Source organism: Gossypium hirsutum, chromosome A09 (genome assembly GCF_007990345.1).
Source record: "Gossypium hirsutum isolate 1008001.06 chromosome A09, Gossypium_hirsutum_v2.1, whole genome shotgun sequence".
NCBI classification, from domain to species: domain Eukaryota; kingdom Viridiplantae; phylum Streptophyta; class Magnoliopsida; order Malvales; family Malvaceae; genus Gossypium; species Gossypium hirsutum.
In genome coordinates, this window is record NC_053432.1 from 68,035,126 (window position 1) to 68,062,818 (window position 27,693).

General features: G+C 32.3%; 2 protein-coding genes and 1 long non-coding RNA gene across 5 annotated transcripts; 1 reads left to right on the plus strand and 2 right to left on the minus strand.

Moving 5' to 3' along the window:
• Positions 1 to 221: 221 nt before the first annotated feature.
• LOC107889275 (epoxide hydrolase A) lies at positions 222 to 27,639 on the minus strand. 2 transcript variants are annotated; one of them, XM_016813645.2, is made up of 4 exons: positions 26,848 to 27,639; positions 20,973 to 21,214; positions 20,674 to 20,873; positions 222 to 474 (listed from the first exon to the last, which is right to left on the minus strand). In XM_016813645.2, the coding sequence occupies exons 1-4, from the start codon at positions 27,313 to 27,315 to the stop codon at positions 425 to 427; spliced, it is 960 nt and encodes a 319-aa protein (XP_016669134.2). In that variant the 5' UTR covers positions 27,316 to 27,639; the 3' UTR covers positions 222 to 424. The 2 variants fall into 2 exon arrangements, with proteins under 2 accessions (XP_016669134.2, XP_016669133.1); XM_016813644.2 differs by lacking the exons at positions 20,674 to 20,873; positions 20,973 to 21,214; positions 26,848 to 27,639 and adding exons at positions 1,185 to 1,429; positions 1,527 to 2,155 and having other exon boundaries at positions 222 to 674.
• Positions 6,411 to 14,435, minus strand: LOC121206156 (uncharacterized). Of its 2 annotated transcripts, none has more exons than XR_005901135.1 (4): positions 14,240 to 14,435; positions 13,789 to 14,102; positions 12,038 to 12,108; positions 6,411 to 6,551 (listed from the first exon to the last, which is right to left on the minus strand). It is a non-coding gene; the product is annotated as an uncharacterized lncRNA (long non-coding RNA). The 2 variants fall into 2 exon arrangements; XR_005901134.1 differs by having other exon boundaries at positions 14,187 to 14,435.
• On the plus strand, positions 12,211 to 14,097 carry LOC121206155 (chlorophyll a-b binding protein 8, chloroplastic-like). The gene has a single exon (XM_041076513.1). The coding sequence runs from the start codon at positions 12,582 to 12,584 to the stop codon at positions 12,924 to 12,926; it is 345 nt and encodes a 114-aa protein (XP_040932447.1). The 5' UTR covers positions 12,211 to 12,581; the 3' UTR covers positions 12,927 to 14,097.
• Positions 27,640 to 27,693: the final 54 nt, after the last annotated feature.

A 27,693-nucleotide genomic window follows, 5' to 3' on the forward strand; every position in this document is an offset into this window, starting at 1 on the left:
CGGTGCTAATAATTAATTGAATTTGAATTTTGAAATTTGAAAAGTAGAGAGATTAAATTATTAAAAATAAAATTAGAAGTATTTAATTTCAAAGCTAAGAAAAGTATAGGAACTAGGCTAATGAAAATTCAAGCCTCAACTTCAAGTTACCTTATAACCATGTAGAGTCAAGTATAAGGCCGACACCAAAATGCAGGCTAGAGCTCCGTATTTGTCACTGGTTTATTTAATTATTCCAAATTTTCTGTTTATATTCAAATAATACTGGAACCTGAAGTACAAAGTGCTGGAGCAGCATAATAAACCAGAAGACACGCAAGGCAACATGGATGGTGAAGGGCTGAAATACAGCTGAACCCACCCAGACTTGAAACACCATATTTTTATTACCCAGAAGCAGGGGAGGACTATTTAAAACAAAATGTTAATCAAACTGACGGAAGAAGTCATAAATGAGGTTGTTAATCTCGTCGGGTTTTTCCATGTGGATGAAGTGCCCAACTCCTTCCATTACCACCACTTCCTCCAACGTTGGCACGTCCTTCTTGAATCCACCATTGTGAATGTATTCTTTCATGCCAGGCATATGGTATACCAGGTCCAAATCACCCACTACGAACTTAGCCGCTACTTTTACATCACAACCAGTCCATGGTGCCATCAATTCCCAATTTCTGTCATTATATCCGAACACTCGCATATATTTAGCCTCAATTTTCTTTGAATTAAATTACTGAATATAGCAAGTATTCTTATATTAGAGCTTGAATTAAGCACTTGTTCTCACATAGGACTAATTTGGACACAAAAAAAAATAAACTTCAATATAGGAACATTGCCAAGATCAGGGTCCAATTAGGATAAAAAAAAGGTTCAGATCCCACTTTAAGACTTAACTTGAACAAACAAAAGTTCAAACATTAATATGAGAATAATTGTCAAATTCAGACAATTTAACCCATTATCTTTCAATCCACCAAAAAATATAGAGTATTTTAGATTGATATGATTGAAATATTAGACCAGTTCAAAAATTTCCATATATGATAAGTATAATTATATTGATAAATTCAACAGTTAGTTCATTAAAATACTAATGATATAAATAACTACAAAAGTGTGTAAAACTATTTTAATTTTTTTAAACTGTATAAATCCATCAGTGTATATATATAGTTAGATACCTGTGAAGGTTTCGGTAATAGTTGATTCCACCAGTGAAGCCACTTTTGTTGTCAAATTTAGAGACATAGTAATGAACCTCTTCCTCTGATAACCAAGAAGGCAAAGCAACTGGGGTATCCGCTGAATGTCCAAATGGTTTCCCTTTGGGTAACATTATTGGACCAGGAACTCTGTATGTCAGAAATGCCTTCACTACTGTCTCTGTACCCATTTCCGCAAACTCAGCTTCTATTTCTCCAGGTTCCTGTAATTTTATTATAGTATGAAACTGGTTAATTTGTTTCTCAATCTTAATACAACCTACAAATTATACTTGAAAATACATTAAACAAGCGATATACCTGGAATCTACACATGTAATAATCATTCCCATAGATAGCTCTCCACCCATCAATAGGGTTCATTTGTGGATTATGTGGAATAAAGGGCACACTGAGGTTGAACATAGCTTTCACTTTGTCTGGCCTAAACAAACACATATACCAAGCTATGGCAGCTCCCCAGTCATGCCCTACTACCAACACTTTGTGTTCGTTTGGGGCAATAATATTTAAAAGCTGAACCAAATCCCCCACTATATGGAAGCAGGTATAACTGGTGATCAAATCTGGCGCATCCGTGTCACCGTAGCCTCTCAGGTCGGGTGCCACAGCTCGGTAACCTTTGGAAGACAAAGCAGCAATCTGGTAACGCCAAGAGTACCATAGCTCGGGGAAGCCATGGATGAAAAGAATGAGTGGGCCTTCCCCTTTCTCTGCTACGTGCATGTTTATGCCATTCACCTTAATAACTCTATGCTCAACCCCTTCCATCTTTCACATCCACAACCTTAATTTCAGTTTCTTTTGTGGAGCTTTTTCGCTGCTCACACAATCATCATAAATGGATTTATGAAGAAAAAAATAAAATGGTACACCGACCATTTGAATGAAACATAAATGTTTTCGCCTCCCTGCCGGCCCTGATTTTGTTTGTTTTTGTTGATTTTTTCCTCTATTTGTATCATTATATTTCATATCTTCTATATTTCAAGTTTTGGTTTGCATCTGTCCAACTAGTCTTCGTCAATGAGCTTTGCTTGTTACTTAAAATTAGGTAAACAAAAATTATTTCTTCTCTTCAAACCTTTTTGGACGTACTACGCTATGGTGAGAGCATAATATTCCCAAGCATATCTTAACTGATTGGATGAGAATCCTAAGGACGGCCAGAAGCTTAGCTTGCCATCTACCTATTGCAAATGGCATATGTTTCTTTGCAAGCAGGCTGATGAAGATAGACATGGACTTTTCTTCTGTTGCTTCTCTCTCTGTAGACTTTGCTCTAGACTTGTCCAATGCTCTACCTGTCCGAAAAGTGGAAGGATTCGGGTAATGCTTTTTTGCCCTGAGCTTGATCCGGCCTGAAAATGCAAAAAAAATAAAAATCTGTTTTTTTTAAACTATTCTTGCTGTTTTTTTTCTTGTTTTTTTTTGTTTTTTTTTCACTATTTTAGTACCATTTCACTATTTTGTTGTTATTGGTTAGATATTGTATAACTTTTGTTTTATTGTTAAATTTGTTACTATTTTAGATGCATTTGCTTGTTAACTTGCACTTATCTTAGTGTTATTTAAGTCTACATATTGTTTTTTTAATTTATTTTTAATTTATTGATGTTTTTAGTATTTTTGATGTATTATATATTTTTAAAAAATTATATAAAAATAATATAAAAAATTAATATGGGTGGAACGTACCTGAGTTTTAACATTTTTATCCAGGCCAGGTTTAGGTAAAATTTTGGCCCATTTTTTGGACCGGATCAGACCCGGTCCTAACAAATAGGTCTAGAATTTTGTTTGGACTTGACCCTTCCCATCAACACCTCTATTTTGATCATATCATAACCATGTATATTTATATAAAATTTTATATATTAATTATTCACATTTATTGTAATATCCCATTTTTAGTGAAATAAGGACAGTGGTTTCGAGACCACAAATTCGAAGTCGAAAAATTTATTTTATTATTATTATTATTTTATGGTATACAGTATGATAGAAATACTGTATGAAAATTTCGTTAAGAAATTTTACCGTTTACATATTTAATTTGATAATAGGGACTAAATTGCGTAAAGTGTAAAAGTTAAGTTCTAATAGCTAAAGGTATTAAATAGTTATAGAATTTTAAATTGGAGGTCCTTATATAGTAATTAGCCACTAAAGTTGTTAATGGATAAATGTGAATAGTCATAATTGGAAACTGAATGAATTATTAAAGTTAATTTTGAAAATTAGTGATTAAAGTTATAATAAATTAAATAAAATAAACTATTATCATCCATTCTCATCATCTTCCATCAAAAAAAGAAGAAGAAGAAAGAAACCTAACCATGGAAGCTTGAAAATTTAGGCAAGCTTATTTTGCTCAAATAGGTATGAATTTTTGTTCCCTTTTTTATAATTTCTATGTTTCTGATATCATAGTAGCTTAATCTAACTAGTTCGGGGATTAATTTGCAAAACTATTAAAATATTAAGGTTTTTCTATTGATGAATATGCTTGAATTTTGAAGTTTGATGATAGAAAATGAATGGTTGTTGTTAGATAAACAACTTTTGTAAAGAGAATTTTGATGAAATTATCAATTAGGGATTAAATTGAAAAAGATGACAAATTTATGGTAAAAATTGTGAATTTTGTGAAAGATATGAGATGCTATTAATATGTATAAAATCGGCTAGACTTGAGGAATGATTAAATTGTATGAATTTCATTTTACGAGCCTAAGGACTAAATTACAAAAGAATTAAAAGTATAGGGAAAAATGATAATTTTGCCAAAATTCCATGTTAGATTAAATTGAATGAGAATTATATTGAAATGACTTAAATTTATTTGTATAGATTCTGTTAAACCTCGTACAGAGTTAGATCGAGGTAAAGAGAAAATATCAGATTAGTCGCCTTTGTGTTTACGTACATTTTTCGAGGAAAGTTCGTGTAATTAAATTGAGTATTTATATGTTTTAATTGAATCATATGTATGTGATTTGTATAATTGCTATGTATAAATACCGATTTCATATTCGACGATTACCAAGTCCGATTTGAACCTAAGAAAAACGTAGGATACAAATGACATGTTATTAGGATTATCGATTTGATTGGGGTCACTACAGGAAAATAGACTTTTAGCGGCACTTTTTTTAGCCTTTAGCGGCGCTTTTAGGCGCCACTAAAACTTTTACCGGCGCTTTCTAAAACGCCGCAAAAAACGCTGCTATAGGTAACGCCACAAAAATTTGTGGCGTTTATTGGGAAAAAGCGCCGCTAAAGGTCAAGGCTTTTAGCGGCGCTTTTTTTTACAAACTCCGCTAATTTTGGCAGATTTGTAATATTTTTTTTCACCAATATCCAGCCCTTCCTGCATTAAAATCCAACCAAATACAACAAATATAATATAAAATGCAGCCAAAAACAGCAAATTTAACATAAAAAATACAACAAAAAACATTAATTCTAAATGATACTTCAAATTTAACTAAAGATATATGATATAATTAATAAATAAAGTATAATTTAAAATATTTTTACAATAATGTTAAACGTGACAAAACTTAAAAACATTCTTACAATAAGAAAACTAATGTCTAAGACGGCGGCTTTTGCGATTGTTGAAACATATGCATCATCTGCTGAAGCTGTAGCTGGAGGTCATCGTACTTTTTGCTCTGTTCTGCTACCATCGCTCGTGCCTCTGCCTCTCTCGCTGCAGCTGCTGCCTCCCTCTCTGTTGCCTCCGCTCTAAGTTGTTGCTGGAGTTCTTCATATTTTCGTTGAACCTCGGTAATTTGCTTAACCGTGTTCGCTTGCATCTGAGCTATCTGGTCTCTTAACCTCTGAACTTCAGCTTGAGCTTGACTTCCGGAAGGCATGTATTGCTGGGAGCCGGATCTAAAATATTGGGTCGGGGTAACACCAGATCCTTGAAATCGAACCCGACCGTACCTTTCAGGACCCAAAACTTCAGTGATAATTCTGTTATCAATGTTCTCAAGATTAACAGAACTATCACTCGAAGCAATCGCTTCATATTCCGCCTTCTTCTCCTTTAGTTTCTCCTAAAAAATCAATTAAAGAGTTAGAAACGAAATATATAATAAAAAGAAATGCAACATAACTTAACATTTTTTAAAACTACTAATGATGAATTGAATTAAACAATTATAATTAAAGATTATAAATATTTAGAATAAATCAAATATTATTAAATGAATATACCATAATTTCTCCAGCTTCGAATGTCATAGGAGATCCATCTTTCTTCCTATGCGTAATCTCAAAAAGCTGAAGGCGTCCAACTTTTTGTCCGGATTTGACTTCCTACAATATAGTAGTAAGAATATTATTTAATAATAGAAAGTTATTAATATTTGAAAGAATTAATAAATTCATAATACATCGGCCTCAGCTACAGAAGCAAAACTTCTCGACCCTGCCGTGTGCGTGAATTTTTGTTTTTGCCTGCTGCTTGTTCCAACTCGCTCACGGTCCTACATAATAAAATTATTATTACGTATATAGTAAACACTATATATAAGAGTTTGGAAATACGCAATACCTCTCCTTTCTTTGAATTCCAAAATCTAACCGCATCTTCCCATTGATACCTCAGCATTCCTGGCGGAACATTTCTCAGTTTTTCCTTGAGGCTTATGTCTTTCTTAAAATATTGTTTCTTTAAAGTGCTTTTATTGTCTCTCCATCTTTTACCTAATGCCTTCTTGATATAATCATCGGAGACTTCTAAAGCAAATCTCTCCTAAAAAAAACATAAGTTTAGAATGTAAATATAAATGAAACTTAAACCAAAGTATTATAAATTGCATTCACATTTTGTTACCTTAATATTAGCGAGAGCCTGGTTTTTGTTGCTATCAGGCATGTGATGCCATGATTCGTAGTTGATGGGCAACATATTTGCATTTCGTGCTAAAATGCCCAAATAGCCTGCTAAAAGTCGAGGTTCAGATCCAACAGGCTGACCATGAGTATTTCTACTTACTTTAACACGCTCGACAGGATCTAAGTCGTATAAATCTCTAAGTAGCGTACGTCCTCGAACTCTGCACGTCCCACCACTTTCAGCTGAAAAATGATATACTATTATTATATTAAAATTGACAAATAATTCAATAATAAAAGTCAACACATGTAAAATGAACATAATATTACTTTGAAATTCTTCAGGCTCATCAAGTGTCTCCGGCACATTCGAAGATCCAACAACTGTCTGCTGTTCACTATTTTTTTCTTCCGAATTTGGAGTATTCTGGATAATACTTAAATCTCGTACTCTTCTTCTACGCATTTTTCCTACAATACACATAAAATAATTAAAGTTTTAGTAACAAATTACAACAATAGTAGTACATATAAAATAGTTAAATTATATAACATGACAAAGATTAAAATTATAATATTACATATAATTAAAAAATTGTAAAATCTTACTACATCATTATTCGTAAATATCTTCATCCACATCATGTCGAACCCATTGATGTTGTGTATTAGTACTAGGGATATTTTCATCTAAGTTTTGTTCTAGAAAAGGTAATGTTTCTGATCTTTCGACGATGTCATCTCTACTTCCATTACCCATTTCAAACAAGTCTCTAGGGGTGTTCCGGAGTACAACATACCAACCCTCATCAGTTGGATCTTTCGAATAAAAAACTTGTTTCACTCGAGAGGAAAATACATATGGCTCGTTCATCAATTGTTGTCCAGTGTGAATCAAGCGAGAGAAATTCAACATTGTAAAACCAAATTGATCTTCTTTAATTCCTCGAGCAGTATTAACATCAGCCCAATCACACCGAAATAAGACAACTTTCCATCTGCCATAGTAATCCAACTCAATAATGTCGGTTATAAGTCCGTAATACTCTACATTACCCTCAACCGGATTACTGTCCCTAGCACTAGCATAACTCGTAATTGAAGAATTAACAACAACTCCACAATTTTGAGTTCTCCTCATTCTCTCACGATACTTTGTATGAAATATGTATCCATTGATGAGGAAAGCACTATATCTTTTTATTATTCTGTTCGGACCTTGGGAAAGCCATTTAACTTCGTCATTAACGTCCTTTCCACTCCAAACCTATTGAATCGAAAGTAAATTGAATAATTAACTAAATTTCAGGATTATATGTAACTTATTAACTTTAGTTACATACCGTTTGACTTAACCATTCATGAAAAGATTCTGTAAATAACTTATTAATCTCTCGATGTTGCAATCTTCGAGAGCGTGCACGAGATCTCAAAATTTGTTTGTACTCACTATGTTAAAAACAAGTGTATTTGGTTAGAAGATAAACAAATCAAAACGACAAATATGTGAGGAAATTTTAGAACTTACTTGCGTAACGGTTCAACTAAATTGTGGTGAAAAAGTACGTATCGATGTGCTTGTATCCACGATATATCATCTAATTCTACAATTTCAACTTTGCCGATTGGTTCTCCATAACTTTGGAATAAATAAGTTTCGGCCAAGTTATGATCATTGAGCCCAGTATTTCTATTTGTTCTATTCAATCGTGTTTCAACATCTTCTAAATATCTAGAACAGAATGTTATGCACTCCTCTGCCAAGTAGCCTTCAGCAATTGATCCTTCTGGATAACGCTTATTGCGACAATAAGATTTCAATTTGCTAAGGAACCTAAACACGATATACAATATTTATCAAAAGTTGTAACTAAATGTATAGACGCGAATAAATAAATACTTGACAAATAAATTAGCACCTTTCTATTGGATACATCCATCGATAAAAAATCGGTCCACCAAGTATTGCTTCGTGAGGGAGATGGATTACCAAGTGCACCATAATAGTGAAGAAGGAAGGTGGAAAGATCTTCTCCAAATTGCATAAAGTCAAAGCAGCTCGATCCTGTACTTTCTTAAGTTCTTCAACATCCAAAACTTTGCCACAAATAGCTTTCATTATATTGGATAGTTTAATTATACAGGACGTCACATTTTTTGACATGCAGCACCGTAAAGCAACTGGGAGTAAATCTTGCATCAAGATGTGGTAATCATGTGATTTTAATGAATATAATCTTCGATCTTTAAGACTCACACATCGAGATATATTTGATGCATACGCATCTGGGACCTTTATATCCTTCAACACCATACAAAACACCTCTTTCTCTTCCTTTGACATTGAAAAAATAGAAGGCAGCAACCGATATTTCCCATTCGGAAGTACCTGAGGATGAAGATCACGCCGAATTCTTATGTCAACTAAATCAAGTCGACTCTGAAGATTGTCTTTTGATTTTCCATCGACATTCAAAATTGTCCCAATTATGTTCTCACAGACATTCTTCTCAATATGCATGACATCAAGATTGTGACGTAAAATATTATGCTCCCAATAAGGTAACTCAAAAAAAAAATACTTCTTTTTTTCCACAAGTCTGCCTCATTAGGATCATCCTCTTCGTCAAATTCATCATCAGATTCATCCCTCGATATTCTCTTTACTTTCGTGTTAGGTGGTTGATTCATCTTCCCATAACTAAAGTTGATATCTTTTAACATAAACAAGATTTCAGATCCAACGGTCTACTGAGGAGCTCCTATGTACTCTTCAGTACCGTCAAATAGAGTCCTCTGAAATCTAAATTTATGATTTCCATCTAACCACCGATGATGGCCCATGTAAGAGAACTTCTTCCCATTGTACAACCACTTCGAACAAGTTTGCGCAGCACAACAAGGACAAGCATAACGTCCTTTAGTACTCCAACCCGATAAATTAGCATAAGCCGAGAAATCATTAATTGTCCACAATAAAGCTGCACGTAAATAAAAGTTCTCTTTTCTTAATACATCATATGTCTCAACACCCGACCATAATTGTTTTAACTCTTCAATAAGTGGCTGCAAATAGATGTCAATATCATTTCCGGGACCTTTCTCTCCAGGAATAATCATTGATAAAATATACGAAGATTTCTTCATGCAAATCCATGGAGGCAAATTGTAAGGAACAAGCACCACAAGCCAAGTACTGTACGAAGTACTCTTGATTTTAAATGGATTAAAGCCGTCAGCTGCTAGCCCAAGCCTCACATTTCGAGGATCGCTTGCAAAGCTTGAAAATTTCAAGTCAAATGATTTCCAAGCTAAAGAATCCGCAGGATGTCTTAATAATCCATCATCGGTCCGTTGATCATTATGCCACCTCATAGATTCGGCTGTCTTTGACGACATGAAAAGCCTTTGAAGTCTTGGTATTAGGGGAAAGTATCGCAAAACCTTGACTGGATTCTTTCTTAACTGTGCCCCACCTTCATCCGCATTCACATCTTCTGTATTCCCATTCATCCAACGAGACTTGCCGCAAACATTACAACACTGTTGGTTCTTCTGATCACCCCAGTACAACATGCAGTCATTTGGGCAACTATGAATTTTATCGTACCCAAGGCCCAAATCTTTTATTAGTCTCTTCATATCTTGACAAGATTCGGGGATTTTTGCAAAAGGAAACATCTCTCTCAGAAACTGTAGCAGCATTGTAAAAGAATTTCCAGTCCACCCTTCCAAACATTTTAAGTGAAATAAACGAATGCAGAAGGACAATTTCGAATATTTTGATCCCTCGTAAAGTTCTTCGTTCATTTCATTAAGTAAATTGTAGAACTTCGCCGCTTCTTCATTTGGCTCCTCATAAGGTGCAATTGTTCCCGTTTCGCCAAAAACATTTCCACCAATATTACAATCATCGGATGCAATAAAGTCAGGTGGAAACGATTGCTCACCATGACTGTGCATATTAAATGCATCCTGCAACATACCTTCCATGTCATCTTGTCTAACATACTGATGGTAATCAGTATCAGGATAAGTCGGATTAATCGTTGAAGAAGTTCCACTAGATGTACACTCTCCATGGAAAATCCATTTTTTATACCTCCGAATAAAGCCATCAACAATTAGATGTTCGTAGACAACTTCACGAGTATGCCAATTGATGTTGCCACACTTCTTACACGGGCAAAGAGTCATATTCTCTTGGCTTGCATTTTGAAATGCAAAATTCAGAAAAGTTTGTACTCCATTTCGATAGGCGTTGCTTACCTTTGACAATTTCATCCAACTCCTATCCATTTCGTAGTTCTTGAATTCTAAAGTTGACAATAAATTACATAGGTAAGTTGTTTATTATGTAAGTCTTGATATGATATATTTTTATGTTTTATGTAAGTGATGTAGATTATGTAAGTTATGAAATATGAACTTTAAACTATATGTTTTTAAAGAAATTATTAGATTACACTACATGTATTAGTTAAGTTATGTAAGTTGTTATGTACGTTATGTGAGTTATGTAAATTATGTAAGTTATGTAAATTATGTAAGTTGTTATGTAAATTACGTAAGTTATATGAGTTATGTAAGTTATATAATTTATTGAAGTAATAATCAATACTAATACTATTTTGATAAAAATTAGTTATAACTTTTAAAGACATTTAAAATTATTAAATATTAAAATCAAACATTATTAATATAAAAAAATAGTAATTTGAATATAGTAATTTTTTAAGATTCATCATACGTGGCGCTGTTACACCTAGGGAGGATCCATTATATCTTACAGCTCGATATAAGGCAACCCGTCAGGTTTCCAGCCTATATACTTTGAATCTTTAAAATATTTAAAAAAAGGTTGGATAGAAGGTCAGCTATTGTTGTAATTTTAATGGACAAACAAGCTACATGGTAATAAATATTCAATAGTAAATGAGCTCGATAGAACTTTTTTCAAGTCTTTTTAAATTTTTTAAGATTCATCATACGTGGCGTTGTTACACCTAGGGAGGATCCATTATATCTTACAGCTCGATATAAGGCAACCCGTCAGGTTTCCAGCCTATATACTTTGAATCTTTAAAATATTTAAAAAAAGGTTGGATAGAAGGTCAGCTATTGTTGTAATTTTAATGGACAAGCAACCTACATGGTAATAAATATTCAATAGTAAATGAGCTCGATAGAACTATTTTCAAGTCTTTTTAAATTTTTTAAGATTCATCATACGTGGCGTTGTTACACCTAGGGAGGATCCATTATATCTTACAGCTCGATATAAGGCAACCCGTCAGGTTTCCAGCCTATATACTTTGAATCTTTAAAATATTTAAAATAATGTTGGAGAGAAGGTCAGCTATTGTTTTAATTGCTTATAAATGCAGTTACTATAATAAAGTAATATTTTATAGACTAAGGCTCCACAATGATCACCATCAATTATATAATTATTCAATGCTCCGCAAATTATAACACAAAATGAACAACAGTATAAATCATACCAAGTATGGAGAGAGACCTACCTTAGCAGATATTTCCAAATTTGTCCTCCATATAAAACATTACTAACTTATACAATGCTCAAACTTAACACATTATATAATTATTCAATTATATTACATTCACACAATTATATTAATTCAGTATAACAAAAAAATGTATGTATTTATTTCTTTTAAACATGTACAATTGAAAGAAATCAAAGTTTTATACATACATATGAACCGCAATTTAAGTTTCATTTATATAATAACACCAAATGAAAATTTATGTATCAAATTATAAGTTTGATCAATATTTATGTATAAATTTAATATTTATTCCTATAAATATTAAAATATTCACTTATTCATATAATTAGCACATTTTCAAAAAGATTTTATTAAGGTGAGCTGAAACGGGATTAGCACAGATCAGAAAAAGAAGAGACCAAGAATTTACTTAATGAAACTTACTTTGCCAAATTTGATCAGCTGAGGTACAATCTTGAGCACAGTGGACGACGGGATAGCAAATCCTACACCAGCTGATGTATATGAAATGCAAATAATGAAATCAGAATGCATCTATTTTACTTGGACTCAGGTGTGACAGTATGGATATATGTCTGACACAAGTATGTTAAATTTGTTCTAAGTTTTTCCATATATTTGGACGATCATCATCCCCAGAGCACTGTCTGGATACATGTTAAACACAAGTGCCGCACATTGGTACTTCATGAAAAATGAAATGTTAGAGCAAACATAAGAAGGCATTACATAGGCATTACATGAATAATATTTTTCTCTTATATATATATATAACTAATTATGCAATTCTTGACCAATGAGACAACCTTTCACATAAAATCTACATTTTATTCAACCTTTATATTTTATTTTATATATATATAATAAGTAAAAAAAGGAATTGAAACAGCCCTCCCTTGGTTTAGAACTGGTGTGATCCCACCAGCAGGGACATTGGGCAGACCCTTACACTTTGTTTGTGTTCGAGATGGCACTCATGGGATTTGCAGAGCACAGAAGGTTCCAAGACTGGGCCAAACCAGGTTTGATGGGGAAACAATATTTCTTGGGGTTCGAGAAGTACCTTGGAGGGTCTGGTGAGCCGGCATACCCTGGAGGACCACTGTTTAACCCACTTGGTTTTGGGAAAGATGGGAAGTCATTGAAGGATTTGAAGCTGAAAGAAGTGAAGAATGGGAGATTGGCAATCTTGGCAATCTTGGGTTACTTCATACAAGGGCTCGTGACAGGTGTAGGACCATACCAGAACCTGTTGGATCACTTGGCTGACCCTTTCAATAACAATGTCTTAACTAACCTCAAGTTCCATTAGATGAAAGTGCCTATATTTGTTCCATGGAACCTATAAGTTATAATTTTATTTTAAACAAATGGTATCATCAACAAGGGTTCTAAATTACATACAACCTTCCTGCAATTTGCAAGCAAAGAGAAATGAATGAAGAATTTAACTAATGACAAAATCACCATGTCACTGCATATAAACCAAATACAATGTCAGAATCACCATGACAACATAGATACTAAGCTCAATGCCTCATCCATGGAATATCATTGATGCATTTCAGTAAACTTGTTATCAATTGGTATCATGAGAATGAAAATTAAAACAAAATTCAGTTTCTTTTTTTAAACCACACGTTGAAAGAAAGTGAACTTTTAAATAGAAAAGCAATTTCTAATTTAGAGTTCTAGGGTGATTCAATCTTTCTTATTGATACTGCTAGTGCTGAAGCATTGAAGAGATGTTATAACTTAAAAATCCCGTGCCAAACTTCCCGAATACCCATTTCCTCTGTTGGAACTTGAGAATTGAGTCTTTGGTTTTGGACTCCGAAGGTCTCAGATTCCAATTTTGAAAATGGAAAAGGGTGACCTCGCATGACTCCATTGATTCTTCATATAATGAAAAACTTAATTCTAGTATGCATGAGGCTAAAGTTTCTGGAGTCAATAAAATTTTCATAGTATCGCAGAGCTTATGCTGTTCGAGAATTGATTGAAGTCATAAAATTTTTCTTCTTTTTCTAGAAAATTTTAGTTTAATGTGTATTATTTTCATCATGTTACAACCATTCGGTGTTAGGAATGCAGGTTCAATGAAGAAAATTTCAAACTGAAAATCATGCATTGCTCTTCTAGAAGGCAAACAAGTATGAGTAAAGAAAATGAACCTATTGAAAGTATTGAAGAGCCTACAGGAAGAATTACTCGAGCAGGGGCTAAAGCACAGAGGGGAGCAGAAGGAATGTGCTCTTCAAAACCATCCTTCAAGCAGGACCAAAAATGTGTTATTCGTATGAACTCCAAACGTGCATCATCGGATGAGAACAGGACTTGTGTGGCTGCCACTGTTGGCCTTCAGCCTAAAAGAAGGGCAGTGCTTAAAGATGTAACAAATGTCAGTGCTAATGGTATGCAGATCGACTGCTTAAATGTAACCGAAATTCAGGTGAGGACATCTTCTGATTTCATCCTGAAGTTCAGTCTGCAAATTTCGTATGCACCAAATAGTAAATACAAATAACATTTATCATGAGCAGGAAAAACAAACTAAGTTAAAAAGTATAACCTGTCTACGAAAATGAGACGCTAGAGTTGCAGCAAATGGGTACTGAAATTTACCGACTAATTACGGAAGCGGAGAGCAACGGCGAAGGGACACAGAAGAGACGACGGCGAAGAGACGCAGAAGAGACGACGGTGAACAACGATGAGTAGGTGATCGATCGACTGAGATGCCTAGGGATTTGGGGGAAATTAAGGGATTAGGGGAAATCTATTTTGGTCTTTTGGGGGAGAAGGCTGAGACTATCGGGCATGAAAGAAGGACATAAATTCTGAAATGAAAACGACGCCGTTTTGAAAAAAAAATAACTGTTTGCGGCGCTTTCAAAAAACAATCTTTTGCGGCGTTTTCAGGTGAACGCCACTAATCTTTGAAGAAAACGACGCCGTTCCTATTAAGCACTAATGTTTTTTGCGGCGTTTATTTAAAAAACGCCGCTAATCCCTATATACTCAACTAAAACGACGACGTGTACTATAAACTTGAATTATTTTGCGGCGTTTTTGAAAGTGCCACTAATACCCGTATATACTAAAACGGCGCCGTTTTCGTTAAACTAATCTGTATTTTGTGGCGTTTTCTATAAAAACGCCGCAAATCCCCTATATATTGAACTAAAACGACGACGCTTCCAGTACACTTTACTTCTGTTGCGGCGTTTTTAAAAACGCCACTAGTACTCTATCAATCTAAAACGACGCCGTTTTCTTTCAACTATACTGTTTTGTGCGGCGTTTTTTTAAAAAACACCACTAATCTCTTAATTTTTATTCTTCTTTTTATTTGTTATAATTTGGTAGCCATAATAATTTACTTATGATAGTCAATAGTTAATAATATATCTATATTGTATGATAACTTTGAAATTTTAAGTTTAAATTTCACTTATATAAATTAAGTGTAGAGGAATTAATTTGAATTGAATTTTTCGTTCAATTAACTGTTTAGATTAATTAATGATTTTAATTATTAATACTAATGATGATAAATGTTAATATGATGATAATTAGTTATAATTTAATCCTAATATTATGAATAAAAGTTTAAAAGATTTATATCTCTTCCTGATATATGGTACGTACATACTAATCTTTTTTTCTTTTTTTTTTACATTTTACGGAAGTAGATAATTTTCAGTTTTTATCTTTTAAATATGCTTAATATTTAATCCTTATATTTTAATTTCTATGGTTTCTATGTGTTTATAATGTTATTAAGTAGATATAGTACCTATATCCATATATATGTTTTAAAAAGCATCAATTGATTGTATAAAAAATTTCATCATTAATTTAACAAATTTCAAGTAAACCAGCTTAAATCTTAAACCTTTTAATATATATATAAAGTTTATAATTTTAATAATTTAAACTATAATCATATATAATTTTAATATATTAAGATAAATATTATATATACAATTATATAAGAAATCGTTTAATAGATAAATTAAAAAATGATAATTAATCAAAATCGGCCTAAACCTCTAACCCTTTATCTGGCCTTAAAACCTTAAACCCTAAACTAATTGATACCCTAAATATCACAATACACATGTCTAATTAAACTCTAACCCTAAACTCATAAACCCTAAACCCCTAACCCGACCCTACTCATTAACCCCTAACACTTAAATCTTAAACTCTAACTGTTAAACCCCTAAATCAATACCTTAAAGTACTACATAATTGTAACCCTTAAATTAGTAATTCCTATACCTTAAACCCTAAACTATATACCCTAAATCATAAACCCTAAACTATAATGATAATTAATTCAATATTTTAAAATTAATACTATCTATTTTACAATTATATAAGAAAAATTTAATATATAAATATAAAAACAATTAGTCATATACCAAAAAACTTTTAAATTATTTTAAATAATAATATTTTAATTTATTTCATTTTTAATAAATATTTTCCTATGTTTTTACTTTTAAAATTATTCTACGTGTCATTATTTTCTTTTAAAAATTTAAATACACAATCAAAAATAAATTATACTCTTAGCGGCGCTTGATAAAAATGCCACTAAACCCTAAACCCTAAACCCTAAACCCTAAACCCTAAACTCTAAACCCTTAACCATTAACCCCAAACACTTACACCTTAAACTCCAACCCTAACCCTTAAACCCTAAATCATAATCCCTAAACCCATAATTCATCATAAACCTTCAAATACTAGTTAACTCCTAAACCTTAAACCCTAAACCATATATCTTAAACTTTAGTTAACTCATAAACCTTAAACCCTAAACTATATATCTTAAACTATAGTTAACTCATAAACCTTAAACCCTAAACCATATATCTTAAACCATAAACCATAAACTATAGTGATAATTAATTCGATATTTTAAATTCAATACTATCTCTTTTACGATTATATAAGAAAATATTTAATATATTGTATAACCATAAATTTTAATAATTATTGTTTTAGGGGTTATAGATTAGTGTTTATGATTTTTTTGGGTTTATGGGTTATATGACTTTTAGCGGCGTTTTACCAAAAGCGCCGCTAATGCTCTGGTTTTTAGCGGAGTTTTTCCAAAAGCGCCGCTAATGCTCTGGTTTTTAGCGGGGTTTTTCCAAAAGCGCCGCTAATGCTCTGGTTTTTAGCGGCGTTTTGCCAGAAGCGCCGCTAATGCTCTATTTTTTGTGGCATTTTTTACTAAAACGCCGCTATTGCTCTGTTTTTAGTGGCGTTTTTGGTAAAACGCCGCTATTGCTATGTGTTTTACAATTTTTGCGACGTTTTTTGATAAAATGCCGCTAAAAACGCCGCTAAAGCCCTATTTTCCTGTAGTGGGTTTTGCATTTGTTGTAGACACACCATAACTCATATGAGCTTTTAGATTTACAGCTCGTATGAACTTCTCGATTTGTATCTCGTTTGAGCTTCCCGATTCACAGCTTGTATGAACATACATGAATATGAATTGATGGATTATAGTTTAGTACACCTCGAGTGTACTACCCGTGTATCCAACGATATTTTAAATGGTCACAGTTCTGTTACAAGATTATATGAGTTCGATATGAACTATTACTGGTATTTACATGAAATATGATTATTTGATGAATTCAACCGTATGTGTTGGATCTTATATGTGATTTTCATAGCTAATATGTTGGTGATCATGTGTTTAGGCTTTTGGCCAAATTGGTTGTGATATACTATGTTTACTTACCTATTTTATGGATATATGGTATGTTAAATTTCATGTTATTTAAACTTACTAAGCTTAAATGCTTACTCTGTGTTATTTTTCATGTTTTATGGTAATTCAGAAGCTCATTCGGGTTGGAAGCTGGTCGGAGCTATTTCACACTATCTATCTGTCCTTTTGGTACTTTCAATAAATTAATTCTGGTTATAATAACATGTATAGGTTAATTTGGTCAATGTTGGCATATAAGTGTTTTGTTGAGATTAACCATTTATATGGCTTGTGTTTGGTATATTTTGATGTGTATATATATAAACTTATCATGTTTGATGTGTGATTGATATGATAGAATGAAATAAAGTAAAATGTGATTTGAATATGCATATATGTATTTGGTCATTTAGGTAAGTTGAGATACTTGGTTGACATATTTTTAATTTTTCATTTGAGGTGCTTAAGGGCATATTGGTTGTATGTGGTGATATTTTATGTTTAAGACTTGATTTTGACTTGTTTTGAACGTCTTGTTATGGCTTGTTGATGTGCAAAAATGTTGAGTTAGGTTGATGTCAAATTGGGTGAGAAATGTGGTTTGGAAATTTACCTATTTTCGTCCACACGGGCAGAGACACGGGCGTGTGTCCCTTGTATCTTTTTAAGAGTGCAAGTCAGTATGCTCACACGGCCTAGCACACGGGCGTGTGACTTGGCCATGTAACCCAAGTCAGAGAGTTACACGGGCATTGACACGGGCTGGGACACGATTGTGTGTCCCTATTTCAAATGCCCACACGGCCTGAGACACGGGCGTGTCTCCTGATCGTGTGAGTCACACAGCCTGGCCACAAAGCCGTGTGACCCCTACAGCTTTGAAAAATTTCAATGTTTTTTGAAAAAATTTTTAAGTATCCGATCTAGTCCCAACTTGTTTCTAACGCATATTTTGGGCCTCGAGGACTCATATAAGGGACAATATGTTTGTTTTCGATTGGTTTCTGACATGAATGCTATATGGTATGAAATGTTTGTCTATTTGATCTGTAAACTCCGGTAATGCTCCGTAACCCTATTTCAGCGATGGATTCGGGTTAGGGATGTTACATTTACGATTTGATATTGTACACATATTATTTGTTCATATTGTTTCATGTTTCGATATTTACGAATAAGGTCTGTTGCACTATTCTAGAATATAAAGGAATGGCGAGATGAATGTGGATGCATAAATTCTGTGGGAGGCAAATGACTAAGGAAATTTATAGTTACGTGACTCAAGTTAATATAGAAATTTGTACATTTTAAACTTTTAATTTATTGATTGAATTCTAATTTTTAACTTTAGTTTAGAACATTAGGAGATTTGCGTGAGTAAGTGACTGAATATTTTTTTTAAAAATTAATTTTAAAATACTTTTATGTTATTTATGTGATATAAGATATTTTTGTCCATATTTTATGAAAATCAAGTTAAAAATGTTAGTAGTACTAAAATTTGAAACATGTATGTTTGAATTATCTAAATATTTTTTTTCTATATTTAAATTTCATCGTATGATTATGAAATATGTTTCGGTGTATATATAAAATATGTTTTGCGAAAATATGTTGTCGAATTATGTTTTTGTATATGAAAGACATTACAGTAATCCAATTTTCATGATTTTGAGTTTGCTCCTTGTTGATATTGGGTATCAATAAGGGAGGAGACATGAAGGAGGGTACGTTGGTGTTGATTAAGGCTAGTTCACCCAGATAGGACGAAAAGCCAAAGAACGTATGTGAGTGAGGATGTTGAGGACACAAATATGGATGTTGAGGGCAATAAGGTAGCTATGTGTACTTAAGGGTCAATCTATTCTTCATCTCATGTGCGTGCAATGGGAGGTATATAGAGGAGGTTTTGTGTTTCGTGGTGCTAATGTGGTGAACTTGTTATCACGCCATCATTGTGGGATGGATGTTTGTAATGAGACACATTTTGTCATTCCTTCTAAATTGTGGTAGTTAGACCCACGTGGAGTTTGGTAACCTAAAAGTCACGTTTTGAACAGAAGAGCAGGTGTTCCTTAGGAATGGGCAAGTGAAAACCTTCCATTGAAAGCGGGTAGTAACCTTACAGGGATGGTTGACAAGAATCCTTCTGAGGAATATGAAATGTTGGTTGGAATCGGGCCTTCCGAGCCATCAATCTTTTGGTGATTTGCCGGTTGGTAGTGAGCGGAGGGATATCTTTTGGGTGGCTTGCTGTGCTAACCAAGACCATTAGCAAGTGAACATGTTTTGGCTTTATGTTGAGAACATGGGAATGGGGAGTTTGGGAAATGATGATTTTAGACATGATTGCATTTTTTAGCTTTTAAGACTTTTCAATTTTTCTTTTAAAATTTTTGATGTTATTAGATAAGTTTAAATTATCTTCTGAACTTTATTAGTTTAATATATTTTTGATATAGAGAAGAGATTGTATGAAACTGTGATTACACGTCATCCTTATCACTTTCCAATAGGAGAATGATAAATTTACTTTTTACTCTTGATTTTTAGCATTTTTAGTTGGATTTGAATTTTTTTCAAGAGAGAAAGGCTGAAAATTAGGAGGAAAAATTTGAATTGTCGTTCTCATGTTAGAAAGGGATAGGGATGTCATGTACTTACAGTTTCACACAATCCTTTCTCATCTATGTAATAGCCTTGCCCTTTAAAAAATGGTAAATATGTTTCTTAGTCTCTTTAAAATTAATGGTAAATATGTTTCTTAGTCTCTTTAAAATTTATGAAATTATAAATTAATATAATGATAAAATTACACTTTAATCCTACCTAAAATTTATAATTCATCTCTAACTTTCTTAAAAATAATTTTTTGTATTCGTCCTCTTTAACTATGTGATTTAACTATCTTATAAATCATCTTTTTATAAAAATCTTATTAACTATCTTAGTTGTGATAGATCAATAGCAACAAATTGATCGTATATTAAAAAAAAAATTGTGCATCCTTCTTTAGAACCTTCTACTCAATGCTATCATTGTAATTCTCAAGAAAAGAAGCTATAAATCTCGTATACAAATATTTGCTAAACACAAATATTTCAATTATATATCTAAAAACATTCGGGGAAGGATGTCGGGGGATTGGAAAGATCAAATATCAGTTCCCGAAATCAGCTGGATACATGCACAGATGATTAAGGTCCTTAAGCTACCCAAATTTTATTACACAAATATAGATGGAACAGACAAGGATTTAAAACAAAATGTCAATCAAACTGATGGAAGAAGTCATAAATGAGGTTGTTAATCTCGTCGGGTTTTTCCATGTGGATGAAGTGCCCAACTCCTTCCATTACCACTACTTCCTCCAACATTGGCACCTCTTTCTTGAATCCACCATTGTGAATGTATTCTTTCATGCCGGGCATATAGTAAACCAGGTCCACATCACCCACTACGAACTTGGCAGCTACCTTTACCTCACAACCACCCCATGGTGCCATCAGTTCCCAATTTCTGCGCGCGCAGACACACACATGTAAGGTTAAATCGTGAGACAGAAGGTAAAAAGTACCTATTACGGGGATGTTTAAAGTCGGAAAAAGAATTAAATACCGATCAAAGTTACGGTAATAGTTGATTACAGCAGTGAAGCCGCTTTTGTTAAACTTAGTGACATAGTAATTAACTTCTTCCTCTGATAACCAAGAAGGCAATGTAATTGGGGTATTTACTGAATGCCCGAATGGTTTCCCTTTAGGTAACATCAATGGATCTGGAACTTTGTATGTTAGCAATGACTTCATTACTGTCTCTGTACCCATCTCTGCAAACTCAGCTTCTACTTCTCCATATTCCTGTAATGTGTTTCAGTTGTATTTATTAGGATACTGTGAAATTACATATTAGAACCATAAAATAATATATGATATAAAACTTAAAAATCATAAATTAGGATCTGTCATGTCAAATCATTAAAAATAAATAAAGAACAAAACTAAATGCGGAAGCGTACCTGAATTCATCGATTTCTTGAAATCTTCGGATTTTATAGTTTTGATATTCCAAATTAGCACATAAATAATCTAGAGAATGTGGCTCTTTCTTTTCTAAAGAGGAGATATTAAAAAGTTACTTTATGTATAATTTGCGAACCATAACCTTAATATATAACTTTTGTAAATTAACCCTAATTTCTAATTAGCCCATTATTAATTAAAAATTAGTTACTAGAGTATCTACACATATTTAACACATACTTTATTTAATAATTAAAGCCCAATAAACCTTAATCAAATTAGATCACTTTTAATCTGGGCGAACCTATTATGATAGTAAATAATAGCATGTAATTACCCTTATTATATATGTGATGTTCATATTTTCCAACAATCTCCCACTTGGACCACATATATATACTAATTACTCTACAATTAAATGTCATTATATAACCGTATGAGCTCAAAACTTTACTATCATTAATTATGTTAACATAGAATCAAGAAAAATTTTGTTACATATATCGTAACTAAATCCATCCCTAATCATGTATATTAACACAATCAAATGACATAGATCAAGTATGGATATGTAGCATGGAAATTACATGCAATATGATCCAAACATGCCTATTTCCAATTGGTCCTCCTTAAACCTTATTGAGATCGAACCTTACCAAAATTAGAGTGTAAATAAACCAAATAAACTTTATTTCTGCAGAAAATAAACTTAATATCCATAAATTGAAATAACTAAAAAAGTATTTATAATATAAAAGCATTTAAAAGTACAAACTCCCACTAAAACTAAATATCATTAAATGTGATTACACCCATATGAGCAGTGTGCTCATGAAAAACCTTGGGTGTAGTCCATTAGTAAGCAGGTCCACAATAATGGAGTTTGTCCCAGTATGTTTTATGTCTACCTAACCATTCTGAACTTTTACTTTAACAACCAAGAACTTAAAGTCTATGTGCTTTTATTTTGATGTGCTTCTGTTGTTATTGGAATAAAGAATTATCAATTATTGTCACAAGTTGCACCCTAGTGACAAAGTTTTGCATCAATATTCCATCAAAATTAGAGTCTGTATACCTAATGATCTCTAACCTATCAGACTTATGATATGCGAGCATGTAATCTATTTTTTTTTCTCTAAAGATACCTCATAGCCCTCTTGGCTGCTATCCAATGGTTCATACTAGGGTTGCTTAAATATCTATCTAACATCCCGACAATGTACGCAATGTCCGGACATGTATATACTTAAGCATACATTAAACTCCCCACCCTTGAGACATAAAGAGAATCTTATGCATTTCCTTAATCTCAAAATCATTCTTGGGGTACTAGTCGAGCATTAATTTATAAAACCAAATATAGAACCTTACTCCTATTGAACTTGTGGTATATGCAATTATCTACCAAATTCATCTCTAAACCAAATGAGATAATCATTTGGTAAAATTTGTAAAACTATTGACGAGAAGTTAGCTTCAGCCTATTGATGGAGTTCTTTAATTTGCAAACCATTAACTTTGCATCATCAGTCACAAAGTTTTCTAGTTTCACCATATAAATGTATGATCAATGTTACCATTGAGAAACCATTAACTTAACATTCATTTGAAACAGTTTAAGGTCAAAATATTCCACTAAAACCGTTATAACCCTTTCTCTAATTGACCTTCTTAATGACATTCGTTCTTATGGTTGTTGAGTTTGTTCTTCTAGAATAATTACCTCATATTGAATAGAGAGTTGTTCAACATTACCTTGTTGAGATTCTGGATTTACTTCTTGATCAATGATAGGTATGAGAACCTAAATATCGTCAAAAGTGATAGTAGGAACTGAGTTAGAATCGAATTCCTCCTCAAAAGCAATGATTCTAATATTATTTCTCCCTCCAAACTCAACATCCTCAAAATATATTGCAGTTCTCCTCTAAAAACGTTCCTAATCGTGGGACAATAAAACTCGGCCCTTAGATCTCTCAGAATAACCAATAAAATAGTTGTTTACTGTTTTGGAGTCCAATTTCTTTTCATGTGGCCTATAAGACTTTGCCTCAACTGGACATCCCCACATGTGAAAGTGTTTTAGACTAGGCTTTTGACCTATCCAAAGCTCATAAGGTGTTTTTGCTGCTACTTTAGTGGGTATTCTATTCAAAATGTAAATTGTTGTCTTTAAAAGTATTGACCAAATGATCACTTTTAGACTTATCATGTTTCAACTTTTATTCCTCTTACACACAATAAGAAATGAGCTTATTTAGAGTCCATTTATCCTTTTGATAGTTGTAACTAATTTTAAATTTGTTAAACTGTACAAGAATCGATACCGAAATCATAAAAACAAGCAATTAATCAGAAAGTTCGATCTTAAGTGCCTTAAGTCTTGAAGCAACATGGAACATCTCCATAATGTACTCCCTCACATTTCCTTAACCCTTATACTTCATAGACATCAAAAAAGTCAAAAGTGATGTCATCTCAACCTTATTGTTTTTGGTAAAACATTTCTCAATTTCATTAAGAAAACCTTGGCTTGAGTAATCTCTTTAGATTTTGTACCCCTAAAGGCTTTTGGAATGATGTGCTTCATGATCATTAGATTTATGCGATTTGAATGATCCCACCTCTCAAAATCTCTTCTAACATAAGGTGTGTTTTTCACAGTGAGAGGTGTGAGCTATTCTTCCTTTAGTGTAAGGTCTATATCCATATAGTCAAACACTATAAGTGATTGTCTTTTCCATTAATTCATTGGAATTAGTCCCATTAAGCATGGGTATAAAATTTATATTAGCAGATATTGTGGCAGTAGAAGATGAACTAGTTGAATATAGAACAAAATAGATAAAAACAATCTCAAATGAATATTCATAAGTAAATAATAAGTTCAAAATAGTGGCTAATCTCATATCAAGATACCAAACACAACATTAATATCAAGCCTTTGGACAGTAATATTAACAGTCAGCGGTACTGTACTCTTGTTGTAGCAATCAAACATTGACAATAAATTATGTCAAATAATGAAATAATCTTTGGACTAACATATTGCTGACATAAAGTACCTTATAATTGTCACACATATATCAGCACAGATGTTGAAATTCTACCAAATATTAACTTACCTTTGGGTCAATTAATAAATGCATGAATCAAATAAACAAATAATCATCTTGATATTTTAAATAAATTAATCTATAAAATAGAGGTCACTTTGGTGGCATTTTGTTTCAACTAATCTATTTAAAATATTAGACATCCTTAATTTAATCCTCAAGCCAAAATCTATATTTATTTGTTCCAAAATATTTAAAATTTAAACTAAAATAATTTGAATAAAGGTAAAATCCATTTCAAGATATTGGACACTCCATTAATATTTCATCTTTGGACAAAAATATTAACTTGTAAGTGATATATTAATGTAGTAATCAAACATTGACAATAAAAAAACATGTCAAAAAATAAATCTTCCTTTGGGCCAATTTATTACTCACATGTAAAACCGAATAATTGTTACATGTTTATTACCACAATTGCACATGTAATATTATTAACCTTCATTTGGACTGATCAATATTAATATAACTTAAGTTACATGCACACAACCTTTTATATTTTAAAACAAAATAATTTACACAAAGAAGATCACTTTGGCGACTTATTTCTTCGATTAAGTACTTATTTTAAAATATATAAACATTCCAATATTCAATTTTAAAATTTTCATAACAATTAAAGGTCAAAATTATTATTTTTATTGCAATACAATTTCCGGAATAACCCAAAATAACATTGTCTAAAGAGTGCAATAAAAAAACTGAAAACCTTACGCTTTGACTGTTTTTTTTTAAACCATATATGTCAAAACCAAATAGAAATAATGTAGTGATTCAAAGCTAAATAATTAACAAGTACTTATATTTATAATTTTGGTATAGACAAAGCATCAAACAATTCACGCATATACATGTATTCGAAATCAAATAGAAAAATTTATCCTACATATACCATGTAAATCCAAAATTGTATTAATAATTAAACAAAGATTTGCATGAATACTTGAAAAATACATTCAAGCTAACAAATCTCAAAAACAAAATCATAATAGTTGGTATATCCCACAATTCATACAATAAACCACATCATCATAATTTAACCAAATATTTGGAACCATAAAATGCCAAAATTTATATTATAGAACCAAATTTAAAACCAAATTCTTTAAGCATGTATTATGATGGACATAAATTTGCACCAAACACCCAAAAAAATAATAAACTTGTAATCTATTCAAAAATGAAATGTCACTAAAAACTCATGCCTTTCATGTGAGCAGACAAAAGTAAATCAAAGAGGCAAACACTATAACCTTTTGAAAAGAAAACAAATAAGACTGCCTTCAGGCTTCAATACAGCTCCATCTCAGTGCACGAAATCAACATATATAAACCAAACATGAAAGCTTTGGGATTAAAAAGTTAAAAAAAGGGAATTCAATGAAAATTTAAAATCATAGACAAATAAGTGCAAAATTCTGACTTAACTCAGCCCCACTTCTATGATACTAAATATATATGGAGAATTTGTACGAAAACATCCCTAATTGCACAAATCAATTTTTATGTAATACAATGATACATTGAATTCTATTGCAAATATAATTCAAACGATAAATCTTGAATTATAATTCCATTGTAAATATTCATAATTAAGGGACAATAATGGAAGACCAAAGTTAAAAATTGAAAAATAAAAAAACAAAAACAAAACCTTAATTTTCTGTACATAAATTGAGAATGATTAAAAACATCTAATTTAGATATCAAATCCATAAAATATTCATAACGAATTAATCTAAAAATAATAGAAAATCATTTTTTCTCAATGATTTGATATGACGAGGCTCAGATGCTACTTATTAGGATAGTAAAATAATAATTAATATAAAACTTAATAAAATCATAAATCAGTATCTGTTATATCAAATCATCAAGAATAAATAAAAGAGTAAAACTAAATGCGAAAGCGTACTTAAATTCATCGATTTCTTGAAATATTCAGATTTATGGTCTTAATCTTCCAAATTAGCATATAAGTAATTTAGAGAAGACAAATCTCTCCTTTCTAAAGATGAGATGTTAAAAAAAGTTACATTGTGTGTAATTTGGGGAGTATAACTTAATATATAAGTTTTGCACATTAACCCTAATTTCTAATCAATGCATCATTAACTAAATATTAGTTACTAGAGTATATGTATAATTTGAAGGGTATCTACACATATTTTACCCATATTTTATTTAATAATTAAAGACTAATAAACTTTAATCAAATTAGATCACTCTTAATTTGAACTAATCTATTATAATAATAAATAATAATATTGGATTTCCATTATTATATATATAATTTCCATATTTTCGATCAAATTCTGGTTTGAAAGACATTAAAAAAATGTGATTTACCTGGAATCTACATATGTAATAATCATTCCCATAGACAGCTCTCCACCCATCAGTGGGCTTCATTTGTGGATTACGTGGAGTAAAGGGCACACTGAGGGTGAACACAGCTTTCACTTTGTCTGGCCTGAACAAGCACAAATACCAAGCAATGATAGCTCCCCAATCATGGCCAACCACGAACACCTGTTCGTCAGGGGCGATGGTGTTTAAAAGCTCAACTAAATCCCCCACTATATGGAAACAGGTGTAACAGGTGACTGAATCCGGAGCATCCGTGTCACCGTAGCCCCTCAGGTCAGGGGCCACAGCTCGGTAACCCTTGGAAGACAAAGCAGCAATCTGGTGACGCCAAGAGTACCATAGCTCCGGGAAGCCATGGACGAAAAGAATGACCGGGCCTTGCCCCTTCTCTGCAACGTGCATGTTTATGCCATTCACCTTAACTATTCTGTGCTCAACCCCTTCCATCTTTGGCCTGTTTTGTTAATTAAGATGGTACTTAAGTAGTTCTTTCTCACTGCGACTAACTAATTGGAACCCTCGATTCAACTGTGGATAATTTCAGTGAAATCAACTATCTTTCTATGAGAAGTGGACAACAAAGAAGAAATGCAAGCAAACTAGCAGAATAGTAGGAGGTGGGCTTATCTTTGTGAATCTGCTTTGATTCTTCAACCAATTATCTAGAGGCATGTATATTTAGTTTGGCTTTTTAATCTTCTCTTCCAAAAGGAGGATAGAATTTATCCTTAATAAGGTAGATAATATAAATAAGGGCGTGAGAAAATATTCAGCCGAAAAAATTGAAGTGAAAAAAAATTGATTTTTTCAATTTATTCAATTTAA

Bases quoted from the DNA above. Each gene is read 5' to 3' on its own strand.
- LOC107889275 (XM_016813644.2), bottom strand. From the start codon at position 1,997: ATGGAAGGGGTTGAGCATAGAGTTATTAAGGTGAATGGCATAAACATG. The intron at 1,430-1,526 runs GTATATCGCTTG...ATAAAATTACAG, and splicing joins ATTACATGTGTAGATTCCAG to GAACCTGGAGAAATAGAAGC. The intron at 675-1,184 runs GTATCTAACTAT...ATATAATGACAG, and splicing joins TATTACCGAAACCTTCACAG to AAATTGGGAATTGATGGCAC.
- LOC121206155 (XM_041076513.1), top strand. From the start codon at position 12,582: ATGGCACTCATGGGATTTGCAGAGCACAGAAGGTTCCAAGACTGGGCC.